Genomic DNA, 18,987 nt, shown 5'->3' with positions numbered 1-18,987 from the left:
CTTTCTTAGGAAAGCTATTCTTTATTATTATTGTGGTGGTAAAACATGTACAACATGACATTCTAAGCATTTTTGAGTGTATTGTTCAAAGGCACTAAGTACACTCACATTGGTGCAACCATCTGTCATCCTTCTCCAGAACTTTTCCAACTTTCCAGACTGAAACTTTGTACCCATTAAACACTAAATTTCCCATTCCCCCGTCTCGCCAGCCCCTCCTACTTTCTGTCCTTATGAATTTGACAACTCTATGTAGCTCATATGGAGAAAGCCATTTTTAATGACTGGTTTTATTTTCTTAAAGCCCCTTATTTTTATTCTTCTACTGAAAATATCTATTGAGCACCTGTTTCATACCAGGTACCATGCCAGGCATTGGTGAGATGAAATGAGTAAAAGTAAACCCAGTCTCTGCCCTCGGGGAGATAATAGCCTAGTGGGGGAGGTCGATATTAATGGGACAATCACACGTTATGGTCTTTCACAAGAGAACACAAGATATAAAAGAGGAACACCTGCCACTTATCATTCCATGCCATGTGAAGCACACGCACCGTGAACAGCATTACTTCACCTCCTGCTTATGCTGATCTAGTACTCCTGCCCACTGATCCACGTCCATCTCTGGTTTCAGAAGATGCTCAAATATCCTTTCTGGCATAGACTCAAAAGAGCATTGAAGCTGAAAGGGGTCTCATCTATCTCAACCTGTTGTTTTACATCTACTTTTTTTTTTCTTTTGCCTTTCCTCAGTATTTCGGTGCCTTTTTACTTACTTAGCAATTACCAGGTTTTGTCCCATTGCTGCTGGTTGCACATAAGAAAGTGAGGTCTTGCCTTGACTTTGAGTTCTTCATTTTAGATCATTGTCCTGCCCCTGACATATACTTTCTAAATAATTTTTGAGAAAAAATGTGTTTTCAGGTTGAAGATCAGAAGCAAAAACAAAACAGTGTTCCTTCTACTCCTCGAGAGATATGAATTATACTCAGAGTAAGCATAAGCATAGCTTTAGAGAAAGTGGTTTCCTTTAGCCATTTAGCACAAGTTTACATTCTGGTTCTAAAAGCAAGCCAGAAGTCCTTGTTATTTAAAAAAAAAATTACTACATAAGCACATAGCCAGTAGGAACTGCCCTCCTTCTTTTGGTTTTCCTACTTTGGCTTAGCTCTGCCTTTATTTTCTTTTTCATGGGGACTTTGATCCAACTTCCTGTTCAGTCTAGGAAATCTCTGTGACACTCTGGTAGCCTCTGTCTGAACGCTTTTTCTGAAAAGGTGTTTTCTTTGAAAAGAATTTTATACTTTACTTGTGTTAAGAATCTCTTCCTATATTTAGCAAAGATATGCCTTCACTCAGTATCCAAGAATGCATCTGAATTGGCCCTCCTAGAACGACATAGATGTCTTACTGCTCTCCTCTTTTAGCAGCCTTTTAACTATTTGGAGAATTGGTGCCACAACCTCTCAGTCTCTTTCATTTACTAAAACCTCCAGGTCTTCATCTGCCTTGACTCTAGGACTTTTATCATCCTGGTCACCTTTTGGGAAGTCCCACTCCTACTGGGCTATAAGCTCCTTCACAGCAGGGACATTTGTTGATTTGAGGGTCATCCATGGCCAGGCAACTTCTTAATGACTTCTTTGGGTAACCTATGTCTCTCCAGAGAAGAATAATATTTAAGAATTGTCTGAAAATTTGCAACAAGCTTAGGAGAGAAACTTGAATAAAAATCCAGTCTAGTCTCCTCACTCCTCCCTCCCTTTAGGGGAGGAAATGACTCAACCAGCTGCTGGTTCAGACTGAGCATGCTCAACTCTGACTTTTTGAGGCCTCTCTTGTGGATCTGCCTTCCAGCGAATGTGTGTATTCACACTGGCTTTAAAGTCTGAAAAGCCCTGTACAGAAAGCCTGTGGTTGTCTAGCTGTGCACCCAAGTGTTGGGGTAGGCAGTTTATCCAAATCAGCGATGAGGTTTTAGGAAACACCCTAGAAAAGTCCAAGGGTTGTTCTCTAAGCCAGCTTTTACTAGTGATTGATTCCTGACTCCTGTGCCTCTTGTTCAGATGGTGCCAAACTCAGAAGGGAACCAAGGAATATTATTTTTTTTTACCCCCTACAATTCCTAAAGGAGAAAAATACTGTCCACAGAAAATAACACTACCAGATAATTTTTACTGACAATAAGAGAGAGGGAGTGTTATCAAATCTTTTTCAAGAATCATTTCAACTTATTAATGCTCCCCCTAAATATGTTTATTTCCAGGATTTATTTACTTTCAGATGGGAACTAATCAGTGGACCAGCATCTCCTTGATCTACACGATATATTTTTGTTAAAAGTGATGCTATTAGTTCTTTTTTTGTTTCTATAAGAACCAGATGTGACTATTGATTCATACTGAACTTTTAATCTGCTAAAATTTTCTACCTTCTCTATTAATGCCATTGACAAAATTGTTGAACACTGCAGAGTTTAGGACAAACTCAGATGTCTCCCTTAGGCAAGGCACACTGTCTTCCCGGTTGACACTGTTGAACTACCTAACATTCTTGGAGCATTTATACCCTGACCAAACTCCTTTAGTTCACATCTTTCTACCTACTGTAAGAGAGAGATCATGAATGTGTTTATCAAAGGACTTTTTGAAATCGCAATAAATTTTGCCTATGGCACTAACCTAGAATTATCCATTAAATAATCATCTCACAAAGTAAAATAAGGTGAATTTAATACAATTTTTCCTGAGTCAATCCATGTTGGCTCCTGGCACTTCTGCCTTTATTCTCAAAAGCAAATAAGCCTTCAGTTTTTAAGTCATTATAGAATTTTACAAAAATTCCTTTTTAATTAATTAATTTTTAAAGTTCAAATATGATTAACATAGTGTTATATTAGTAATGCATTGTATGGTAAGAGATGGTAGCTACACTTGTGGTGAGCACAGGATAACATATAGACCTGTCGAATCACTGTTGTACACCTGAACAACAGTACTTCAACTTAAAAAAACAATAAATTATAAAGCAAATGATAAAAAGGACCTACAATAAATATTTTTGATGCTGCCAACTGTAATTAAGCATTATTACTATGTGCCATTATTTTTTTCTTTTTTACAGTGATGTAATTTATCCAGGCAGGTGGATCCAGACAACTTTCTCTGTGTGGTGAGAGAGTATTGATTAACCTGTGGGTCTTATGTTCTACTCCATCTGAGCAACTGACCCCCCATATTAGTCTGGTTCTAAGTCTGTGGGGGGAGTTAAGTAACTGATTCTTAAATTTTTAAATTGTTTTCTCTATGATATGTTACCTCCAAACTGGACTCTCAGATAATGTATATTGAAGAGAACTTTGAAAACATAAATTTGTTTTATATTATTTGCTCTTCTTGGCATGCAACAACAAAATATCACTGTGCGGTGCGGGAATGATGCCTTCACTGACTGTGTGTCCCTGGCTCTGAGTCACACACGAGAGGATTGCTATACCTCCTTGCAAAAATGAACTGATTCTATGTAAGTATGTAGTTTAAATGAGCTCAGTTCAGAAAAGGCTTCCAAATTCCCTGCTTTTGTTGGCAGTATTTTCAACCTATGAGAATTAACTAGTACACCTGCATTTTAAACTGGTAAATCATTTCCCAGCTATCATTTCCTTTGTGGCCCAGGAAAGCCCCTAACTTACAGCCCGTTTATATGCAGCAGTTCCTTGTTCTCCTTTGGTCTTGGGGAAAAAGTCAACATGTCTGAAATTCAGGAGAATGGGGCTGCCTGCCCAGTTCTGACATTTCTTTCTGGGATTTGTGGAGGCCAAAATATTTGCTCTCTTTTAGTCTCAGTTTCCTCAACTGTGCAATGAGATTTGATCATATGATTGTTAAATCCCTTCTAGCACTTGAATGCTGTAACTCTAAATGTGGGCATTGCAAGCCTGCATCCTCTACCGAATAGTTCTGTGATGTTGTGGGAGTCTCTATATTCTGGGCGTCCATTTAACCTGAGGAGTTTTCAGATATTACTATGGATTTAGCTACAGTGCTCACCTTGGAAGTAAAGTACCATCACTAATCTGTCAGCAGTGCAACGGTCACTGCATTTACTAAATTGCCTAATTCCACCTGCTGCATTTGGGGATTTGAAAAATGAAAAGCACTTTATTAACTCCAAGAAAAAATCCTGTGATGAATATATTCTTTAATAGTCTGGTGGAATTGTCCTTTTTTTAAAAAAGTTTTTATTTAAATTCCAGTTAGTTAACATACAGTGTAATATTAGTTTCAGGTATAAAATATAGTGATTCAGCACCTCCTGGTGCTCGTCACAACAAGTGTACTGGTTAATACCCATCACCTAGTTCACCCATCCCTCCCCCCCCTTAACCATCAGTTTGTTCTCCGTAGTTAAGAGTCTGTTTCTTGGTTTGCCCCCCTCTCTCTCTCTTTCCCCCTTACATCCTTAAATTCCACATATGAGTGAAATCATATGGTATTTGTCTTTCTCTGACTGATTTAGTTCACCTAGCATAATACTGTAGCTCCATCCATGTCCTTGCAAATGGCAAGATTTCATTCCTTTCTATGGTTGAATAATATTCCATTATATAATATATATTTGCATATGTATACATATATTAGGTATACATGTATATACATGTATATGCATGTATATATACATGTACATATATGAGTATACATGTATATGTATGTGTATATATGTATACATATTATATATATACAAACCACAACTTCTTTATCCACTCATCAGTCGATGGACACTTGAGCTATTTCCATAATTTGGCTATTGTAGACAATGCTGCTATAAATATGGGGGTACATGTATCCCTTTGAATTAGTATTTTTGTATTCTTTGGGTAAATACCTGATAGTACACTTACTGGATTGTAGGGTAGTTCTATTTTTAACTTTTTGAGGAATGTCCATACTGTTTTCCAGAGCGGCTGCACTGGTTTGCATTTCCACCAATAGTGCAAGGTGGGGGGTTCCCTTTCTCTGCATGCTTGCCAGCACCTGTTGTTTCCTGTGTTGTTAATTTTGGCCGTTCTGACCCGTGTGAGGTGATATCTCATTCTAGTTTTGCTTTACATCTCCCTGATGACCAGTGATGCTGCACATCTTTCCATGGGTCTGTTGGCCATCTGGATGTCGTCTTTGGAGAAATGTCTGTTCACGTCTTCTGCCCATTTCTTAACTGGTTTATTTGTTTTGGGGGTATTGAGTTTGGTAAGTTCTTTATATATTTTGGATACTAACCCTTTGTCAGATATGTCATTTGTGATTATCTTCTCCCATTCTGTAGGGTGACTTTTAGCTTTGCTGATTGTTGCCTTTGCTGTGCAGAAGCTTTTTATTTTGATGAAGTCCCAGTAGTTTATTTTTGCTTTTTCTCCCTTGCTTCAGGAGACATATCTAGAAAGAAGATGCTATGGCTGACGTCAAAGAAGTAACTGCCTGTGTTCTCCTTTAGAATTTTAATGGTTTCCTATCTCACATTTAGGTCTTTCATCTGTTTTGAATTTATTTTTGTGCATGGTGTAAGAAAGTGGTCCAGTTTCATTCTTTTGCATCTTGCTGTCCAGTTTTCCCATCACTGTTTGTTGAAGAGATTATCTTTTTCCATTGGATATTCTTTCCTGCTTTGTTAAAGATTAATTGACCATATAGCTATGGGTTCATTTCTGGGTTTTCTATTCTGTTCTGTTGATCTATCTATTTTTGTGCCAGTATCATATTGTTTAATACTACAGCTTTGTAATGTAACTTGAAGTTTAGAATTGTGAGGCCCCAACTTTGCTTTTCTTTTTCAAGGTTGCTTTGGCTATTTGGGTCTTTTGTGGTTCCATACAAATTTTAGGATTGTTTGTTCCAGTTCTGTGAAAAATGCTATTGGCATTTTGATGGGGATTGCATTAAATCTGTAGATTACTTTGGGTAATATAGACTTTTTTGTTGTTGTTGTTGTTGTTACAGGCTCCACACCCAACATGGAGCCCAATGCAGGGCTTGAACTCACAACCCTGAGATCAAGACCTGAGGGAAATCAAGAGTTGGATGCTTAACTGACTGAGCCACCCAGGTACCCCAGGCAGTAGAGACATTTTAACAATATTTATTCTTCCAATTCATGAGCACAAAATGTCTTCTATTTCTTTGTGTCATCTTCAATTTCTTTCATCAGTATTTTATAGTTTCCAGAGTATAGGTCTTTCACCTCTTTAGTTAGGTTTATTCCTACGTATATTATTGTATTTGGTACAATTGTAAATGGGATTGATTCCTTAATTTCTTTTTCTGCTGCTTCATTATTGGTGTATAGAAATGCAGTAAATTTCTGTGTTTGATTTTGTATTCTGCAACTTTACTGAATTCATTTATGAGTTCTAGCAGTGTTTTGGTAGAGTCCTTTGGGTTTGCTATACAATGTATCATGTCATCTGCAAATAGTGAAAGTTTGACTTCTTCCTTGCCAATTTGGATGCCTTTTATTTCTTTTTGTTGTCTGACTGCTGAGGCTACAACTTCCAGTACAATGTTAAATAACAGTGATGAGAGTAGACATCCCTGTCTTGTTCCTGACCATAGAGGGAAAGCTCTCAGTTTTTCCCCATTCAGGACAATGTTAGTTTGGGGTTTTCACATATGGTCTTTATTATAGTGAGGTATTATTCCCTCTGAACCTACTTTTTTGAGGGTTTTATCATGAATGGATGTTGTACTTTGTCAAATGCTTCTTCTGCATCTATTAAAATGATCATTTAGTTCTTATCCTTCTTTTATTAATGTGGTGTAACACATTGATTGATTTGTGAATATTGAACCATCCTTGCAACCCAGGAATAAATCCCACTTGATCACAGTAAATGATTTTTTTGATGTATTGTTGGATTGGGTTTCTTGTATTTTATTGAGATTTTTTTGCATCCATGTTCATCAGGGATATTGGCCTGTAGTTCTTTTTTTTAGTGGAGTCTTTATCTGGTTTTGGTATCAGGGTCATGCTGGCCTCATAGAATGAACTTAGAAGTTTTCCTTCCTTTTTTATTTTTTTGTAACAGTTTGAGAAGAATAGGTACTAACTCTTCTTCAAATGTTTGGTAGAATTTGCCTGTGAAGCCATCTGGCCCTGGACTTTTGCTTATTGGAAGTTTTTAGATTACTGATTCCATTTCTTTGTTGATTATCAGTCTGTTAAAGTTTTCTATTTCTTCCTGTTTCAGTTTTGGTAGTTTATATGTTTCTAGGAATTTGTCCATCTCTTCCAGGTTGTCCAATTTGTTATCATATAGTTTTTCATAATATTCTCTTATAATTGTATTTCTGTGGTGTTGGTTGTTATTTTTCCTGTCTCATTTGTGATTTTATTTATTTGAGTCCTTTCTCTTTTCTTTTTGATAAGTCTGGCTATCCTTATCAAATTATTTTATTAATTTTTTTCAAAGAACCAGCTCCTGGTTTCATTGATCTGTTCTATTGTTTTGTTTTGTTTTGTTTTTTTAGTTTCTAGATCATTTATTTCTGCTCTAATCTTCCTTCTACTGGATTTAGGCTTTGTTTGTTTGTTTGTTTGTTTTTTCCAGCTTCTTTAAGTATAAGGTTAGGTTGTTTATTTGAGATTTTTCCTGCTTTTTGAGGTAGGCCTGTATTGCTATGTACTACCTCTTAGGACAACTATTGCTGCATCCTAAAGGTTTTGGACTGTTGTTTTTTCCTTTTCATTTGTTTCCATGTATTTTAAAAAATGTCTTCTCCTGGTTGACCCATTCATTGTTTAGTAGGATGTTGTTTAACCTCCATGTATTTGCGGTCTTTCCAAATTTTTTCTTATGTTTGACTTCCAGCTTCAGAGCATTGTGGGCAGAAAAGGTGGTATGTTTTCAATCTTTTTGTATTTCTTGAGGCCTGTTTTATGACCCAGTAGGTGATCTGTTCTGGAGAATGCTCCATGTGCACTTGAAAAAAATGTGTATTCTGCTGTTTTAGGATGGAATGTTCTGAATATATCTGCTAAGTCCATCAGGTCCACTGTGTCATTCAAAAGCATTGTTTCCTTGTTATTTTCTGTTTAGATGATCTTTCCACTGATATAAGTGGGATGTTTAAGTCCCCTACTATTCTTGTATTATTATCAATTCCTTTATATTCATTATTACTTGTTTTATATATTTGGGTGCTCCCATGTTGGATGCATAAATACAATGGTTATATCTTCTTGTTGGATTGCCCCCTTTATGATTATATAGTACCCTTCTTTTTCTCCTGCTACAGTCTTTTTTAAAGTCTAGCTTGTCTGATAAATATTGCTACTCTGGCTTTCTTTTGACATCCATTTGCATGATAAATGTTTCTCCATCCCCTCATTTTCAATCTGCAGGTATCTTTACGTCTAAAATGAGTCTCTTGAAGGCAGCATATAATGGGCCTTTTTTAAAAATCTATTCTGACATCCTAACTGTTTTGATTGGAAGGTTTAGCCCATTTATTCAAAGTAATTATTAATATGTATTTATTGCCATTTTATTACTTGTTTTGTCACTGTTTCTGGAGATTTTCTCTGATCCTTTCTTGTCTTTGTCATTTTTGGTCTCTCCTTTGCTTCAAAGAGTCCCCTTTAATATTTCTTGCAGGGCTGGTTTAGTGGTCATGAACTCCTTTAGTTTTTTTGTTTGTTTGTCTGGGAAACTCCTTATCTCTCCTTCTATTCTGAATGATAGCTTTGCTGGACAGAATATTCTTGGTTGCATATTTTTCCCATTCAGCATGTTGAATATATCATGCCACTCCCTACTGGCTGGTCATTTTTCTGTTGAGAAATCTCCAGCTAGCCTTACGGGTTTACCCTTATAAATTAAGAACTTCTTTTGTCTTGCTGCTTTAAGATTTTCTTTATTGCTGTATTTTGCAAATTTAATGGTAATATGTCTTAGTGTTGGCCTGCTTTTATTGATTTTGATGGGAGTTCTCTGTGCCTCCTTGATCTGGAGATCTGTCTCTTTCCCCCAAATTAGGGATGTTTTCAGCTTTTCTTCTTTCTTTCTTTCTTTCTTTCTTTCTTTCTTTCTTTCTTTCTTTCAGATTCTTTATTTATTTGAGAGTGAGAGAACACAAGTTGGGAGGAGGGACAGAGCGAGAGGGAGAAGTAGTATTTCTGCTGAGCAGGGAGCCCAACATGGAGCTCAATCCCAGAAACCTGGGATCATTACCTGAGCTGAAGGCAGATGCTTAACCGACTGAGCCACCCAGGTGCCCTGCTATTATTTCTGCCAATAAATTTTCTTCCCCCTTTTCTCATTCTTCTTCTGGGACTCCTATAAGATGAATATGAATATTATTATGTTCGATGGAGTCACCGAGTTTCCTAAGTCTATTCTTGTGTTGCATAGTTCTCTTTCTCTCTTTTGTTCAGCTTCATTTTTTTGCAGTATTTTGTCTTCTAGGTCACTAATTTATTCCTCTGCTTCTTCCAGCCTGATGTTCATTATATCAAGCCTATTTCCAATCTCATTTATTGCACTCTTCAACGCTAATTGATTCTTTTTTAAGTCTTTTCTCTGTGAAGGGTTTCACTGATGCTTTCTATTCTTTTTTCAACTGCAGTAAGTATGCTTATGATTTTTGCTTTAAATTTTCCATCAGGCATGTTACTTATATCTGTTTCACTAGATCTCTGGCCATGGCCTTATCTTACTCTTTCATTTTGGGATAAATTCTTCCATCTTCACATTTTGTCTAAGTCTCTGCCACCTTCTGTGTTAGAAAAGACATTATGTCTCCTGCTCCTGAAAGTAACAGCCTAATGAAGAAGAAGTCATGTAGTGCCCAGTGCCTGGCACTTCAGGGAGTGTCTCTGGTGTGTGCTACATGTGCTCTGATGTTGTGTTTTGGCTGCTCTATCCTTCAGGCTTGTCATCTAGAGAGGCTCTCTTGCTTGTTGTGGGCAGTTTTGGTCCCCTGCCTGCATGTGGTGAGTTTTAACTACATGTGCTCTGGTCTGCTTGTGAAATGAAACCAGACACCACCTCCACCAGAACTGAGGCCCTGCAGAACTGTCTGGTTGGGAGACATGGTGTGGGCAGGAGTTTGTACTGGTGTTCAAGAGAGGGGCTGCTGTGCTAGGACTGAGTCAAGCTTGATTGAGAAGGGCAGTCCTGTGAAAGCACAGGGGTGTGGGACTTGGTATAAGCAAGTTAGGCAGCTAGTGTTGGCACTGCACTGCTTCCCATAGACGGCTCTCTATGCTGAGGAGTGGGGGAGGAAAAAGGTGTCATCCAGCTCCTTTGTTCCTGGAGAGGCATTTCCATAAACACTGACTCTCAGGGATTCACTCCACTCCAAGAAGAGTGAATAATCTCCCCCACTGTGTGGCCCAGGTGTTTTTCAGATTGCTGTTTCCATGCTGTCTGTCCCCAGGTTGTTTGCCTGCCTTCTCTCTAGGAGCAGGGCAGTGACCTCTGGGCTCTATTCCAGCCAAGCCTGCTGATCTTTTAAACTCCAGGTTTTGAGCCCTGCTGGTTGCAAGAACTCACAAAATTCAGCCCCTTTTGTTTTCCAAGCTGGTGTCTTTGGGGAAACGTTCTCTTGTGCATTCTCCTGTGTGCTCTTCTCTCAACCTTCTTTCCATCCACAGCACCCTGCCCTCCACAACACCTAAGATCTGTTTCTCCCCTAAACCACATTTTTTGTACTTCTTACCTTCTTTGATATGGCCTCTTCTCTCCCTTTAGTTGTAGAGTTTATTCTGTCAGGCTTCAGGTCAATTTTTGGGATATTTAGGATGATTTGATAGTTATTTAGTTGTGTTTGTGGGACAAGAGGAGCCTAGCTCTCTCCTACTCTGCTGCGATCTTCTTCTGACCAAACACTTCTGGAATTGTTCTTTCTGAGTCAAATAACTTTCCAAGGAAGATCAACACCATTTGGGTTGGACACAGAATTGGACACAATGATTCCCAGATAAGCTTTTTTTTTTTTTTAACTTGGTGATTTTTGATATCTGTCCATATGGTTTTTTGGGAAATCATTATATCTGACCCATTATATAAATGATAGAGACATTTAAACGGCAAATGTGATTGAGCTCTTTAAAGGAAAGATTACTGCCACCGTTTCATTTTGCTATCTGTGCCAACTGCACCAGAATGTATATGTGAGATGGTGTCAGTGAGAGTTCTTGACAGCTATCATTGTGGGCCTTCACTTTTATACTAAATAATAGATGACCTTTTAATTTATATTAAAATAAAATTGATTTCTCAATGAAAATAAACCTTGCTTTTTTATTTAAAGGAATCTGTTCCTTTAATTTTTTTCTAAGAAAAATAAATAAAAGCAAGAAAATCCATATTTACCAGGTATAAATGAGTGTGTTTGCTTTGGTAGCAATGACTTTCATGTCAATTCTTAGTAAATGGGTGTGGTTGACAGTGTAGATAATGTGCAGAATTTAAAAAATAAGTTGAATTTAGTATCTCTTAGAAACCTAGTTAAGAAGGGGCACCTGGGTGGCTCAGTCAGTTAAGTGTCTGCCTTTGGCTAAGGTCATGATCCCAGGGTTCTGGGATCGAGCCCCACGTCGGGCTCCCTGCTCAGTGGGGAGACTGCTTCTCCCTCTCCCTCTGCCACTCCCCCCTGCTTGTGCTCTCTCTCTCTCTCACTCACTCTATCTAAAATAAATTAATAAAATCTTAGAAAAGAAAAGAAACCTAGTTAAGAAAATGTGATGCATTGAATGTTATTCTTTACTATTTCAACTAGTTAGTCTCAATCAAGGGTGATTTTGCTCCCCAGGGAACATTTGGCAATGTCCATGGACATTATTTAGTTATAACAACTGGATGAGTATGTGGGGGGAGGGGGGGCTGCCACTGGCATCTAGTCGATAGAGGCCAGTGATGTTGCTAAATATACTATAATTCACAGGACAGCCTTCCACAACAAATAATTATCTGGGCCAAAATGTCAATAGTACTGAGATTGAGAAACACTGATAGACCAATCACAGTAACCAAAGACGATTTGATATAAGACTAAGATTCAATAAAGTGATCAAAGTTTGGCAGCTGTCCTTTGCTTCAGAGTAGAATCAGGGTTTAAATGCTTCAAGACCATCCCACAAAAAAGCCAGTTTGCATAATTATACTTGCTGCCTGGAGATTGTATAATTCCAAGAGACCTTGACATAGATTTAACCTGTGGAAAAGATTATGGAAGGTTATATAGAAGATCTAAGAATTGTACTGACTTCAAGGAAAGACAATCTTTCTCCATGAGATAACTATAAGTGGGGAGATATTTATTTTAAGTTCTCATGTCACAAGAAGTATACTTTATTAATTTGGGGGCAGTTGAAAATAATGTTGACTCTGTTCCTTCAGTTTCTTGGGAGAAAGAGAAACACTAGAAGCAAACTTGGCAAGGCAAAAAGATAGGAGCTAATTATAGTCCAGCATCTATGAATAGAGAGTGAGCAACTTATACTGAAAATCTGTAATGATGTGATTTAAATAATGCTTTTGAAATCATGAAACATTAGCATTTTGTGAATATTTGCAGTTTTTGCTACATGCTTAATTTATCTGTAATACATAGATTTTAAAGTAATTAAAATATTTCTCTACTTTAGTATTTATATTTCAGTTGGATTCTATGTTTTGGTATATGTACCTGGAAATACCATCTTAGAGATAGCTTTAGTGGAATAAGACACAAGCTAATTTCATGTATTAAGGTTTTCCAGTGGGTAGTATAAAACAACAGAACTATAGCTTGGTGGTATGATAGAGAGAAGTCAAATTTGAAATTAGGATTGACTATAACAAGTAAATGGGAAAGGCAGCTACAGGTGGGAGAAATAGAAGTGGTTTGGAGTGACAGTATGGTGACTGAATGGCTGTCCCAATACCACTGCACAATGCTGTGGTCCCACTATTAAATAGGAGGTGCTCGGAGGGAAATAGCATAGGTGGAAGAAGAAGGACTAAGTAAAAGATAGAAAGGAAGTACAGGATAAGGATACTCACATTGCATGTACATTGAAAGATTTGATTCAGATATATAAGAAGGCTTTAATTCACTTTTTTTTCAATGAACAAGGACTCTAACATCAAAACAAAATGAATAACTGAGATCACATAGTTGTCTTTACCTTATCCCTTTCTCCATTGAATAGTGTCTGCTTGTTTCTTGCTGGTTCTTTTAGCAGGTCGATAAAGTCATCATGGAAGTCTTCTAAATTCACATTTGTCTTCAAAATGTCTCCCTGCTGTACAAAGCAAAGGTTAGTGAGAGCCTGGGCCAGGAAAGTTGGAGGTACAGCGCTACACAATAACCACTTGGAAGAAAGCATAGGCAACTTGGAACCTTTCAGCGAATGTATTCCGCAAGAGACTGACTACTCCCATAATGTGATTTATAAAATTATCTTGTCAAGCTCACAGTTCCCCATCTACCTCACTCCTTTCATAAAATTCATTGCCAGTAAAAACTGGTTGTTCAAAAGCCCTGCCAGAACAAAGTCATTATTGCAGTAGGATATACTTGCAGGAGCGTTCTCTAGAGAAAGGAATCATTGTGCATGGCAGTCTAAGTCATTAGGAGAGTCTGGGGGAGCAGTGCTGAGGAAGAAATGTCTGAAGATTTTGGTGGAGAAAAGAGGAAATCCAGAGAATTTACATAAGCAAATGTTTGGGAGACTCATGAAGAGAGGAAGAAAATAACTGGGTATGGTAAAGAAAAAAAAAAGAGAGAACAAAGCGTTCTTCCTGTGGGTGACGACATTTTGCTCCTGTAGTTCATGGAGCTGCTTTAGTCATGGAAGTACAGGGGTTTGCTGCTGGGGAGCCCCTGTGAGGGCTCAGAAGACCTTGTAAAGGTGAAAGGAGCCTCAGGTACACCAAGTTTAGGACGATGGATTATATCATACCAGAACATTCTCTATTCCACCTGGAACAGGGCCGTTAGATAGGCCTTAAAGAAACAGCACACTCCTCAAAGTGCATGCACTGCTCTATGGACTCAGAGAATTAACAGGGAGAGATTCAGGTTTTAGTCTACTCTAAAACATAAGCTGGTTGGTGTTAGTGGATAAGTTACTCTGCTTAAGTACACACTTGTTATCTAATTTCCAAATGGCTGCTGTTGTGGAAAGAATGCTAGATTTTGAACTGTATTTAATTCTAGATTACACCACTACTGATGGTGAGGCCCCAGGCAAAGCAATTTTTACGTTCTTTGAACTGTACCTCTAAAACAAGGAAAACGGGGCACCTAGGTGGCTCAGTTGGTTAAGCATCCAACTCTTGGTTTCAGCTCAGTTCATGATCTCAGGGTTGTAAGATCAAGCCCTGCATTGGGCTCCACACTCAACACTGAATCTGCTGGTGCTTCTCTCCCTCTGCCCCTCCCCCCTCTCATGTGCTCTCTCTCTCTTCCCTCCCCCAGAATAAATAAATAAATAAATAAATAAAATCTTCAAAATAAATAAAATAAGGAAAACAACATTTGCCTTACCACCATCATGAGGTTATTTGGAAATCACTGAAGTAATACATATGAAAAGCCTTTGTAAATCTCAAATTGTTACACAGAGAGAAAGGATTATTATCACTATTTCAGCCTTGATAGGGTTCCTCGGCCTATTTTTAATAACCCCTACAAAAGAGCCATAGCATCAACCTTAAAAACATAAAAACTAGACATTTATGCTCTCATGCAAATATCTGTACAGTATTAGTAAGCATTCTTTGACAAGCTTTTGTTCAGGCTCTGACTTGTAAGAGCCTTGCTGTTGCCCATAACCCCTGCCAGAGAGGCCCTTCCTCATTTTTATATCCACCCAAATCTAACCTTTTTGAGCTACTGAATGATTCTTCTTCTCTGTAACAATCCTTTGAGTTTTTAACTACAAATGCCAAAACTCTTTCTGGAGAATTTGCTTTAGGCAAAGCACAGTGTTAAATGTTGTGTGGGACCCTGATCTGAACAGAGCCATAGGGTTTCCTCAGGTGCAATCAAGTAGGTGGGTTGGGGTAGTGATGGTAGTTACATGTGATGGTTATAGTAGGAAAGAACACAAGTGTTCTGGGGTATCAGAGAGGCAGGGACACAGCCTGAAAAGGAGTTGCAAAGGAGGCAACATTTGGGTTTGACTTGGAGAGATGGTAAAATCGAGATAAACAGAGAGAGAGGGTCATGTACATGAAGTCTTAGAAGCAGAAAACTCAGGAATGTGGTGAGACAGGGACCTACAATGAATATAGAAACACACTAATTTGGAAAGACACTCCGCCTCTGAACATTGGAGGCCTTGAGTTTCAACTTTATTTGGTAAGCAATGAAGAGTTTGCAGTGAAGTACTTTGAGTGTAAAAACGATAATAGCATTTAGGAAGGGTCTAGGAAGGGTAATCTAGCTAGAGTGTATAACTAGGAGGCTTCTGACTAGAGCAAAAGAGAATCCAAGTGATGGGTTGAAAATGAGAAAAAGATGGGGCGCCTGGGTGGCTCAGTCATTAGGCATCTGCCTTCAGCTCGGGGTGTGATCCGGGGTCCTGGGATTGAGCCCCGCATCGGGCTCCCTGCTCCACTGGGAGCCTACTTCTTCCTCTCCTACTCCCCCTGCTTGTGTTCCTCTCTCTCTGGCTGTCTCTCTCTCTCTGTCAAATAAATAAATAAAATCTTAAAAAAAAAAAAAAAAGGAAAAGAAAAGAAAATGAGAAAAAGAGGGTGCAATCCTGACTAAGGGGTGTGAAATGAATAGGGAATGAGGAAGTGGGCAGAGGGAGTGGCAAGAGCTTTCAGAAAAATGGCCATGAAGGTGAAAAGCAGACAGGGATAAGACAGTAAACTTTGGGGGCGCCTGGTTGGCTCAGCTGTTAAGCGTCTGCCTTCAGCTCAGGCCATGATCCCAGCGTTCTGGGATCGAGACCCGCTTCGAGCTCCCTGCTCGGTGGGAAGCCTGCTTCTCCCTCTCCCCCTCCCTTTGCTTGTGTTCCCTCTTTTGCTGTCTTTCTCTGTCAAATAAATAAAATCTTAAAAAAAAAAGAGTAAATTTTGTTAATTGGATCTCACTTGAAGATGTACAACAGAAATGGGAGGGCTGTGTAGATAATAAAGAGCAAAGAGTCAGAGGAAACAGTGATTTGGAAGTCAGGAGAAGAAACAGATCCTTAGAGGGTTGGGTGGAGGTGGAGAAGAAATGATTGTTGTTAAAAAAGATAATACGCATATGGCACATTCATACATTACTGGTGGCTTTAAAATTATAAAATGTTTATGGAATGTAATTTAACATATGTATATTAGAAACATTAACAACGTCATGCTCATTTACCTAAATCTCTGGAGAGTTTATGGGTAGGGTACAATACAAGAGAAAAAAAATTTTATGTGCGAAGATGTTCATTGCAGTGTTATATAGAATGGTAAAAAAGTTGAAAATCTAGTTTCTTAAGGAGTAGAGATAATTCGGTCACCCCTCACTATTTTGAACAGACTGAGTACTCAAATTTATGACATGGAAATTCATACAGAAAAAATGGTTGCTAGAAATATAATTCTTCCGTGAACTATAAGAGCATCCTTATGTCTCGATACCGACAATGATCACAATAATTATAAGTGTCTTCACATTTCAAATCTTTGGGTTATTCTGTGATTAGGTTCGCCTATTCACTCCATTGTACAGACCAAGAAACTGAGATGCAAAGAGATGAAGTAATTTACCCCAAATCACAAATCCAATAATTTGGAGAATTGGTATTCCTCGGCAGCTGTGTTTTATTCTAAAGCCTATGCTCTTAATTACCTCACTATTCTCTCCATCCTAAGTAACCAGTTCTTTCAGCCAGTTGTTAGAACAGTACTAATGAAGCTAGTTTTCACAAAATACAGACAAAACAATATACGCATTTCTCTCCTTAACTGGATTTGCCTAGGCATTAGATATCAACATATTTTCTTTCTATTCGATAGTCCATCAACTTTTATTTCATGAAGGATGCTAATGATTAGTTTAATACTTCCACGAAGCTAAATGTTCAATAAATATAATACCTGAAGATTTAGTTTTATTTTCTCTGGGGCCACAATTTGGAAGGGAAAAAACCTTCCATTTATTATTTGGGAATGAGAACATAAGGCTACTTAATACAGACTTTACTTTGATTTTAATGGCACACATTTATCCTTTAGGATGTGATCCATGAAAATGTAAATGAGACACCTTAATTGTGTTTAGCCCTCCTTCCCAGCAATATTTTTCTCTGCAGTGATGGAAAAGAAACAGAATTAATTATCAGAAACACCCAGATAATTATGTTAGAAAGCTGTGAAACAAATGTGCACATTATGTCCCTTGAGAATTTCTATTAGAACATCTTTGCACTAGAAGACACTTATCAACACATTTTTATTTATATCACTTGAAAATACATATTCTGGGAAGAAGAAATTACCTTCAGCTTTTCTTCAAGCTCTGTGAGAGAGACACATAATTCAGTGATAGATTCAAGAACCTCTTTGTGTTTTGCCACTATTTTCTCAGCGTATTTCTGCCCGTCTTCAAAACCTGGGGAGGAGAAGGGACAAAATACTATTTCTGAGGTCAAATCCTTATCAGAAAAAAAAAAAAATCCCAGGCATTAATTCACCTCCCCAGCATCTGGTGTAAAGGCTGGTAGACAGTAGGCGCTACCACGGAGTGAGTCCTTATTATTTGACTATGACTAAGCACTTTATATGCCTTAATGTAATTCTCCTTGGATTCTCTAGGCTCTAGTGCATTTTACAAATGAGGAAACTGAGGCTCAGAGAGCCTCTTTAGGTTACCCAGACAGTGACTGCAGGAGCAAGGATTTGAAACCGGGAATACAGACTCCACAGTTGAGACTAAGCTATATTTCACGTTGTCACGGGCTGAATTATGTCTCCTCCAGAATTCGTATGTTGAAGCCTCAATCCCCAGTATCTCAGAATGTTATCACTTTGGAGATAAGATCTCTAAAGAGGTGATTAAGTTAAAATGAGGCCCTGAGGATGAGGCCCTAATTCAGTAGGACTGGATCCCACTGGTATAAGATAAGGGAGAGACACCAGGGTGAGCGTGTGCACTGAGGGATGCCCATGTGAAAACACAGCAAAAAGACAGCCAGCTGCCAGCCAGGGAGAGAAGCCTCTGGCAACACCAACCCTGTCAGCACCGCGATCTTGTGATCTTGGACTTCCAGCCTCCAGAACTGTGAGGAAATGAATTTCTCCGGTTTCAGCTGTCCAGTCTGTGGTAGTTTGTGATGTTAACCCTAGCAAACCAATACACACTTTGCATACTTTTCCTACTGCGTTTACTGTAACATGGCTTCTAGGTCTAGGCTGTGGATTCCTGAATGAAGGAACTAAGTTTTATTTGTCTTTATTTCAGCCACACCTCCTCACACATAACTGGTACTCAAAAAATTTTTTTGAGATAAATTTATTTCCATTACAGTTCTGGGTCCAGTGGTGCTTGGGAGGCCTGTAAGACTTAATACAATATTCCTAAAGCTTCTTACTTATTGCAAATTCTAAAAATTGCATAGCTTCCATACTGAGCAGATGAAGATTCATGCCATTTATTTGTCCAAGGTTTTCACTCAGTGATTCATTTATTCACCGCATATTTGTTAAGCACTTAGTATGTATCATGAAGCAGTAAACTAGCAGATAAAATCCCTTCTCTCATGGAGCTTACACTCTGGTGTAAAAGCCAGACAACAGACAAAAAACTATACAACCTGTCGGTTGGTGACAAGGGCCAGGAACACAAAGTGGGGTGCAGGCTATGCATGAAGGGACGGGAATTTAACTAGTGTCCATCTTTGTGAGTACTTACTGTGTCCTGAAATGGAATAGGCACTCAAATACAGTGACAAAATATGCTTCCCTTGCCCTCAAGGAGCTTATGGTCAGTAGAGAAGACAGATGAACAAGTAATT

General features: G+C 38.4%; 1 protein-coding gene across 1 annotated transcript in view; it reads right to left on the bottom strand.

The window, feature by feature from the left end:
- CCDC141 (coiled-coil domain containing 141) overlaps positions 1-18,987 on the bottom strand; it is a 181,367-nt gene that overhangs the window by 4,644 nt on the left and 157,736 nt on the right. The window contains exons 21-22 of the mRNA XM_008687200.2: positions 17,473-17,585; positions 13,165-13,281 (exon numbers count right to left, since the gene is read on the bottom strand). Coding sequence (XP_008685422.2) covers positions 13,165-13,281; positions 17,473-17,585 — 230 coding nt within the window. The remainder of the gene's footprint in view (positions 1-13,164; positions 13,282-17,472; positions 17,586-18,987) is intronic.

This window comes from Ursus maritimus, unplaced genomic scaffold, assembly GCF_017311325.1.
Source record: "Ursus maritimus isolate PB19 unplaced genomic scaffold, ASM1731132v1 scaffold_1, whole genome shotgun sequence".
Taxonomy (NCBI): Eukaryota; Metazoa; Chordata; class Mammalia; order Carnivora; family Ursidae; genus Ursus; species Ursus maritimus.
The sequence above is the reverse complement of the archived record's forward strand: the minus strand, read 5'-3'. Positions and strand labels throughout refer to the sequence as shown.